This window comes from Canis lupus, chromosome 20 (genome assembly GCF_011100685.1).
Source record: "Canis lupus familiaris isolate Mischka breed German Shepherd chromosome 20, alternate assembly UU_Cfam_GSD_1.0, whole genome shotgun sequence".
NCBI classification, from domain to species: Eukaryota; Metazoa; Chordata; class Mammalia; order Carnivora; family Canidae; genus Canis; species Canis lupus.
This window is the reverse complement of record NC_049241.1, coordinates 28,850,628-28,859,660: the sequence shown is the minus strand read 5'-3', so window position 1 is coordinate 28,859,660 and position 9,033 is coordinate 28,850,628. Positions and strand designations below refer to the sequence as shown.

Sequence of the window (9,033 nt, the reverse complement as noted above, 5' to 3'; positions counted from 1 at the left end):
TTGAGCATCTGCCTTTGGCTCAGGTTGTGATCACTGGGGTCCTGGGATCGAGTCTCGCATCAGGCTCCCTGCATGGAGCCTGCTTCTCCCTCTGCCTATGTCTCTGCCTTTCTCTTTGTGTCTCTCATGAATAAATAAACAAAATCTTTAAAAGAAAAACCCCCAAAACTAAAAAAACACCTCTCCAACACTTTCAAGGAAATGACCTCTTCCCTGCTCTTGCCCCTCCTCTGCCCACTCTGTGTGTGTTTCAGTTCTGGCTTTCAAAAGAGACAGAGGAAAAAAAGACATGGAAGCATATTCTTAGGACATTTGAATAGTTATTTATTGAGAAGCCACAGTTTTCCACACTTTCATAACTGTAGGCTTTATATAAGGCAAAAGCAAGATGGATTCACTACTTTACACAGAAAGAAATAGCTCTGCAGAGGACCCCCGGGTCATGCAGTTACAGATCAAAATGCAATGTACATGACAGATATAAAAAACAGTGTGGAACAAAATAATTTAAATTATGGTTACAATCTACTGAAGGAAATCTCCATATCTTATTATAAACACATTTATAGTCTAGGGTTGTAATTTAAATATCCAGGTTTTTTACATACACGGTTATTGAAACATAAAAGCAAAATATAACGTTTAATAGGATAAACTTTGACAGAAGTCAGTTGCTCCGAACTGTGCTTGGTGTTAACTCATGATAGGCTCACCCTTGTCGTGGCAAATGAGAGGGTCAATCCATTGGTCTGTAGCCATCCTTTTTGTGGCTAACTACATGGATCAATGAAAGGATGAGTTAACAAGGAAACCAGGGGCTCATTTTTTTTAGTTTCAGGGGAACACAAAGAACCAAAAGTTGGTTGCTGGAGCCTTGCCTGTTGTTTTCCAAAAAACAAAGCAGATCTATGTGTCTTAAGTAAATTAATTCGTTGTACTCATTTAAATAACTGGCATCTACATAATGTGAAACAAAGGAGTGAAATACTTGGTATACTCGCCCTCACATCCATTTACCGTCAGTGCATACACAGTACATTAATGAAGCATCATTTAACTTTGCTGAGAACAGGAACACACCTAGCAGTTGGACTATGTATTTTCCATGAACAGTATTTAAAGAATGGTGCTCCATATTGCTTGTAAACATATAGACATGGAATCAGGAAATCAGTGGGGTCGAAGGTCATTTGCTAATCTTGGTACCACATAGCTAAAATGGCAACTGTATTGGTAAACATCTCATGGGCATGGTAGTTGACAGAAATTCCCTAATGGGGTTAACTAACAGACTAAGGACATGCATTGATTACAAGACTTTGTCCTAAAGGACTCGGGCCTTCGAGTTCTAGTCGTCTTCCTCGTCTTCCTCATCGCTGTCCTTCATGCTGATCCCCTGCAGGCCCCCACCCTCGCTCACTGAGGCCGTGGCTTCCTCCACAGTGAGCCGGTTCCGGATGGTTTCGTATGTCTTGCTGTTTAGGGTGGAGTCCAGGACCCCTTGCAATCGGAAATCTCTATAGGTTTTCTAAGGAGGGAAAAGATCAGTGATAAGAGAGATCTCATCTCCATGAAGGGAGGGAAAGGACACAAGGCACTGTGGCTGTGAGAACACTGACCTTCACCTAAGTGTCCCACTTTATGCATTGTCAAATGAGAAGCCACCATGCTCAGATTTCACTTGTACTGAAAACTGAGATTCGCCGAATGACAGAAAATGAGAAATTGTGGCAGGATAAACTGTATTAGCTGAGACAAAGCAAAGAACATAAGCTTGTGTTTATTCAGTTCCATAAAGGGAAATGTTCCATAATTGTTTTGATTCCTTTTTTTTTTTTTTTTGGTCTGGTTCTTTCTCTTAGGTTAGTATAATATAATAGGATAGACTGTGTAAGGGGCCATAACACATAAATAATGGATCAACAGTTATGGTATTTTTCGATATCCTTGGCAGTCTGGTCTTTAATATTTTTGAGGCTCATAATTGCATATCCCTCTGTCTCATTCACAAGACAGACATATGTATGTTAGTATATGAAACCTCTTACGGGCAGCAACAATTATGGGGAAGATGGAGCGCTAATGCCTCATCAATATGTCACAGGCATGTAATTCATTTCTCATCTCCTTGGGAAAGAAGTGTATCTATTCCTTTCACAACTTTATGGTCTCGGGGAAGAAATTTGGCTCTCTTTCAAGAACAATGGCTTGGTATTACTGTACCACAAATTCTTTCTTTGTTCCTTCAGGCGATTTCTCTCGGATTTCCTGAGGTATTCCAGGGACTGTTTTTTTTTTTTTTTTTTCTAGAAATCCCTTAGCGTTAATTGAACATGACCAGAAGCATCTGGCTGTTGTCTACTTCTTAACATTTTTTGGGAAAAAGGTCTCTCTCTAACAACTTTTCTCATCACACTGCATATCATTTCAGCTACTGATTCTGCTGTGTGTTTCTTCCATTGATATAGGACACTTGCTGAAGGTGCACAAGAAGGAATGTTAACATACTTCAGTGCATTCCCATTAGGACTTCCATTTCTTGTTGTCCACCTAATGCAATCATAGTAGCAACAATCACAATGTCAACCCCTCTTGAGGGTCACATGTTGTGATGACTACAGAGTTAACTAGTGAACGCAGTTCAGCTCAATGAAGTCCAGTTATAGCAGATGATGGATAGGATGACCATGTGTCCCCTTTACCACTTTATACCAGTTGTCCCAGCATGGTTAATCATGGCACCTTCTTTACTTTGTAAAAGTAATCTGATTTGGGCACTAAGTTAAACAGTCCTCCTAAAAATGGATCAAACTGCAAGGCTCTCCTAGGTAGCTTGGTAGCTACCTAACTTGTCTTCATCTTGACTAGAAAGGGTAGGAGACTAAGTAAATTCTAGGCATGGTGTAGACCAGATATCCAGAAGATTAACTTAATTTTGTTGGGCTTCTCAATCAGTCGTTCTCTTTCTATTAAGATAATATAATTGGTGCCAGAATATGTTGGGGAAAAGAAAGGTATAAAACATTGGAATATTCTCCCCTTTATTCAAATTCCAGAGCAGCATTCCCTAACTTGATTCTAAATGTCTGTGGACAGTGACCATATATATCTAGTCATTTAAAAAATTTTCATCTTGTAACATACAGGGAGGGGCTCAACTAGTGTTTATCCAGTGTTGGATGAATGAATACATACTTAGGAAGGAAGGAAGGAAGGAAGGAAGGAAGGAAGGAAGGAAGGAAGGAAGGAAGGAAGGAAGGAAGGAAGGAAGGAAGGAAGGAAGGAAGGAAGGAAGGAAGGAAGGAAGGAAAGAAGGAAGAAAGGAACGGACTGGATGTGGAGGCAGGAAAGAAAGCCAACCAATTTTGGAAGTTTGCCTCGGGGAAGGAGACCTCTGGATAATATGCCTGGGGAAGTGGTGGTGAATTCTACTTTCATACCTCTGTGTTGTGACACTAGTTATGCTGCGCCCATCTCTGGCAAAAGTGAAGGGAGTTCTTTGGCCAGTGACCTTTCTGTCCCTTCCCTGTGGTTCGTGTCTGTGTTTTTTTGGCAGAAGGCTAAGAATAAACCTCCTCTCAGACTTCAGGCCCTTGCGTTCTAGTCATCTTCCTAATGAAATATTGCTAAATTTTTCTGAATGAAATACTGCTAATTCCAATATTCCCAACATAGATCTAGAAATAGCAGGAATGGGAAGATATTTTAAAATATTAAAATTAATGTCCTCTTTGCATGTCCACCCAGTAAGAATCAAACAAACAAACAAAAATCCCCCAAAGAGGTATTTATTGCCAGGAAATGGAATTTAAGGGGTCAGGCAGTGGCCAGTGAGCTTGCCTTAAGGAACTGAAATTTTAAAAATATGAAAATTCGGCTGGGTCTAGGGTCTGAGTGCAAACATTTCTTTTTTAAAGAGCTGCAATACATGGCTGTCTGTAACATTCCCTGGGCAGACGCTTTGTGAGATCAAATGCAGATGATAATAATTCTCTTTAATTACACTCAACAGAACGGTAATTGGTTTTAAGTCAGCACTGGGGTAGAGGAGCACCTTCAATGAAATGGTGCTAATCCTAAAGAGACTAAGAAATGGGGTGGGGGTGGGGGACGAGGGTGGGGGACGGAGGGGATAGGGAGTAGAGAAGGAGGGGGGTGGGAGGAGGACTTCTGGCAAACTGTTAAGAAATAGCAATTCAGCTACGTTTTATTACTAAAATATTTTTAAAGACACTTTCTGCTTTGAATGAGATTTTTGCATCACGAATGTTTTAAAACCCTCTATGGTGAAGCATCAAATGGAAACTGAAATGATCAAAAACGTATTTACCCCCTTCTGTGATCTTATTATTTCATGTAAACCACTGAGATTTCACGCTGAAATAATTATCATTAGTCCAAGGCACACACACAAGAACAGGGAAAAAAGCTACTTTCAGGGTATGTTATCTCACCTTTGTGATCCTTCCCATTTGATTGTATACACGCATTGTAAGAGAAACTACTTCAATTAACTATGAGAACAATATTGATTTGCATCCTGATAATGATCACAGGACATATTTAGAAATAGCTGGAGGTAAATATTTCTATTACATTAATTGTGGCGAAATTTTATTTAATTAAACCATAAATGAAATTGGTAATTGATGTGATTAGCATAATGGAACCCAAACCAGCTTTTTAAAAAGTCTAATGCACAGGGCACGATGGCCTCTGCGGTATTTTTTGCATGACAGACACATAAAGTATTTTTCTGGCCTGAATAAAATATCAAATTCCTTTTTGTTAATTTTTCCTTGGATGTCTGAGTAATAAATTAACCATGCATCCCGAAGTGATTTCAGAGGCTTTTCTTGCATGGGATGCTGTTTTAGAAATCATCTTGTTTTATTCTGTAAACCAATATTCTTTATGTTAAGGAAGTTCTGCAGCTTGACAATAAAATGTATTTCAGTGAGCTATTTGCAAAGAAGAATAATTATTTTTTCTTTTACCTTTACCATCCTAATTAGTGTTTTCAACTGATAAATGTGAAGCTGTAAGTCCATCCGGTCCGTCAGCCAGGTGCAGATCACGTTCATGGAGCTGTTGTACCATTGCTGAAAAAAGAGACAAAAGTTCTCCAGCCAACACATCGCGAAGCATTTACAGAGTAGAGAGGGAATAGGCCATGTTTGAGCACCTGCTCTGTTCTGAGGAGAAACTAAATGGTTAAAGAGAATCTGAAAGCGTAGACATCGTGAACATTAACTGACACAAAATCACAAGGCACCAGCTCAGCCTAAAAAGAGATGGGTTTGGACTTTGAATCTAGGACAGAACTCTTCCGCTATCGACATCTCATACACGATCAATGCATATAGACCGTTTTTGCTCTTCTGATTCTCCTTTTTGTTGGTTAATTTACTCAGTTGAGATTCGTTCAAGTCACTGTTTATTTCTTGATGCCACTGTTTCGGATGCCCAGGGAGATGCGGGTTTCTCCACTGAACAAATTGATGTCACTTGCTACTTACCTTTTGAAAAATCCAGACCCTGTCGGCTTAGGACAATTCTGGGAATCAGGCTGAGAGCCTTATTGAATTGAGGGTGAAGTTTACCTTCATTTACCCTAATGGGGCATTGGGATAGAGACAATGAAGAAGGTTTCTCTTTAAGGGCCAAATAATACTCTGGGCAGCTTATATGCCCTTACGTTGGCTGTGCAATCTGTTTTAATCTTAACACCAAAAAATTATGGAAGATGAGAGAAAAAAAAACATCTACAAATGAGCTCATTTCAAGCTGTTGAAATCATACTTCCCCTTAAGGGGGTTAAATTTTGCTTCTTGTCTGTGAAAAATGCTTGAAGCTGTGTCACTTTAGACTGCCACCCCTGTGGTGCAGGAAGTCTCTGGTGCGGTATAATTTTGCAGTACTGCTCATATATTCATAAATCTCACTCGGAGACATATGAACAGTGTTATGAAGTGTCAGTATGAAAAAAAATCTAATCTTTTAAACTTCACCAGGTTTCATTACGCATTGCCGCTTATACCAAACAATTTACAAATAAAATGAAAAGGTGTGGATGGACCTATATATTTATTTATAGGGCATCTATATGAACTGTGCACAGAAAAGATGTAAGAAAAAAGAGTGGCTAGAGAACTGAGACGATGCATACTCTCATTCTAACCAACACACACACACGCACGTGCGCGCACACACGCACACGCACACACATTGCACACCAGTGGGGATTTGAAAAGCATAAATAAAAACATGTTTCTGATGGTAACTCCACCCTTTCTCACCTAAAGATCATCCAAAATCAGTTTATGCCTAACACTCACAGTTTTTCTGAAGCCTTGTTTCTGACTTAATTTCTTTAAAAAAAATTAATTTGGGTTTTTACTTGCAAGGTAGAACTGCCAAGTTTCACCTTGTAAGAAACGACACAGTCTCAGCCATGGCGTTCAGAAGCCCTCTTTGCAATCTTTCATTTCTAGGCTCCTTCCTCATCAGAGCCAATTGTGGCTCTCCTTGGAGCCCAGCCGCAAACAGAGACCACACTACCCCAATCAAGGCGGCATTGCAGCCTCACAGCCAACTTCTGCTCTTTTAAAGATCATGGAGGCGAAACTGTCAGTTTTAGGAACCTTCTGTCCCTCCCCAGGGAGCAGGCGGGGTGGGGGGTGGGGATTTTTCTCCTTGAGATTCACAGTTCACTCCATGTAGGAGGGGGTTTGCTCGGGTCAAGCTGCTTCAGGCATGGACAGGTTTTCCCCTCTAGGAGTGAGAACATTTTACTGAAACTTTTTTGGGGGGTGGGGGAGTGATTATTGGGGAGTGTTTTTGGCACCTCCTGCCTTGGGATTCTGGAGCTTTTGCTGTCACTTCAACTGGGTTTGTTAAGAAGGGGTCTAGGGACAGAAATACCAATGGTCACGGGTGTTACTGCAGCCCTACCTTTCTCTCAGCAACTGGGGGCTTTCTTGTGTTCAGCCCAGCCCTCAAATTCTGTTTGTTGGCTTTCTCTAACATGCAAGAAATACATTTTGAGAGTCACAAGCATTGGTCTCCCTCCTACCCCACCTCCTGGGGTTGGAAGATGACCATCAAAGAGCCTGGGGACCTCCTGACCAAAGCTACCAACCCAGGGCCACATGACGGGTGCATCTCAGGGACACAAAAGAGGAATGTGGCACTCTGGCTTCTAGGCAGAGGTGGCATTTTGCTTTGGCTGTGACAACAGGCAAACCGGCGCTGGCTTATATCACTGCCAGCAAGCCTTGTGCAACATGCCTTTTTCTCTTTGCTGAGAGACGTGCCACCTTTCAGGGGGAAAAAAAAAAAATAACGACCCCCCCACACACACACTTTGTGTAAGTAATTCCCATTCTTGTAAATGGCTTTCGGAGAGTAAAAAAATAAAAACAAAAATAAAAAGGTAGAATATTATTAATTCTCTTTCCCTGCTGCTGAAAGGGTAGGGAGGTAGGAAATGCGTATAGCAATGGATCAGTGTATCACGCTTGCAGATTCCCACCCCAGGAGAACAAGAAAGCCCTGGAACATCCATGCCTTTCCTCCTGGATCTCACATCTAGCAAAAGAAGTGTAAAAAATGTATGATGCCCCATTGGCTACGCATTTAAAGAGGCAAAAGGGAGTAAGTCACTCCTTTCCAAACCTTATGCTCAGTAGTTGAAATTGGAGGCACACAGCGCTTGGATGCAGCACAGCGCTAACTTGGTTTTCCAGAAAGGCGCTTAAAGGCATTTGGATGTCGGAGGAAGCAAGAGTCACTGCCTTCTAGAACTTTAAAATGTTAGAGGTGAAAAAGATCTTCCATGTTATCCTTTGTAGAGGAGGAAACAGAGAGGTGAAGTGACTTGCCCAAGGGCACATAGCTAGCAAGCCCAGAAGTGGCAGCTCTTCAGGATTAGGCACTGAGCTGAAATAGCTGATCACGGAATTACTCCTCCCTGGGGCGGGGGACACAGTAGTGTGCTGGTCAGAAGTGACGAGTTTGTGCCCCTCTTTCCAACTCCATACCCAGGGGGTCACACTGACGGCTAGCAATAGGCCTTAGTTTCATTTTCACCATGGACTTTGGCAAATGCCACAAACCAGGGCATTCTCCCTCTCAGAAAGCCAGTGGTTAAACACTTAGCAGCACATTGCTGGATATCTGGGTTGTTCCTGCTTGTTCTCAGTGCTTTTTATTCAGATTTGCTCTATTTGACATTGATGCAAAGCAGATTAGTTAGGATTCTTCAAAAGAGGAAATAAAACAATTTAAGGCTTCCCCATTTTGTTTCGTCTTAGGTTCAGATATGCCTGGTCCAGAGATATCCTAACGCTGAAACACCAAAATTTTGGTAAAATGCACCCTAAATCCTAGGATTAAAATTGTGAGCTGACAGCATGGACTGAGTATTTAAGTATAATCATGACTCCTTCGCTAGCCTGCCCTTAGATCACGTATTAGAAACTTACTAAGTAAGGTTATTTTAATCCTAAAGAAACACTAGAGAAATAAAATCCCCAGTACCTGGGCCCATTCAAAATATTCTCTGAGGATAATTCTGTGAGTGTTTTGGAACTGGAACCCAAAAGGGTGCCCATCCAAAGGAAGTCCCTTGGAAAGTTGGGGATTTCTCCAACAGTTGCAACCAGATCTGAAAGTTCTACTGAGGAGGAGTTAGAAGACTCATCTGAGAACTCTGCCATTTAGTCTTTCTTCCTTTCTACAGGGTAGTCCTTGAGAACACAGGCCTCACCTGCCTTTTCCCTGGCTTTGTGATCTTTGGCAAATTATTAAGCTTCTCAAAGATGCAGTTTCCTGATCAGAAGAAGGGGATTAATCAGCCCTTCTCAGAGGCTTTTTGATGACGAGAGGAAGCTTTGCTAGCAAGGTTCTCAGCACCGTACTGGACACATAATAAGGCCTCGATAAATGTTAGTTGCTGCCACTACCACCACCACCATTACCGCACCACCATGCCACCATCACCACTAACATCTTCATCACCATCACCACCAT

The 9,033-nt window shown here is 41.4% G+C and overlaps 1 protein-coding gene across 17 annotated transcripts in view; it reads right to left on the bottom strand.

Annotated features, from left to right (window-relative positions):
• Positions 1-300: 300 nt before the first annotated feature.
• Positions 301-9,033, bottom strand: part of CADPS (calcium dependent secretion activator) — a 465,131-nt gene continuing 456,398 nt past the window's right edge. For 10 of the 17 annotated variants that reach the window (XM_038565968.1, XM_038565963.1, XM_038565964.1 and 7 more), the window contains 2 exons: positions 4,998-5,102; positions 301-1,528 (listed from right to left, as the gene is read on the bottom strand). In XM_038565968.1, coding sequence (XP_038421896.1) covers positions 1,349-1,528; positions 4,998-5,102 — 285 coding nt within the window. In that variant the 3' untranslated portion in view covers positions 301-1,348. The remainder of the gene's footprint in view (positions 1,529-4,997; positions 5,103-9,033) is intronic. The other 7 variants (XM_038565965.1, XM_038565967.1, XM_038565955.1 and 4 more) reach the window with 1 other exon arrangement.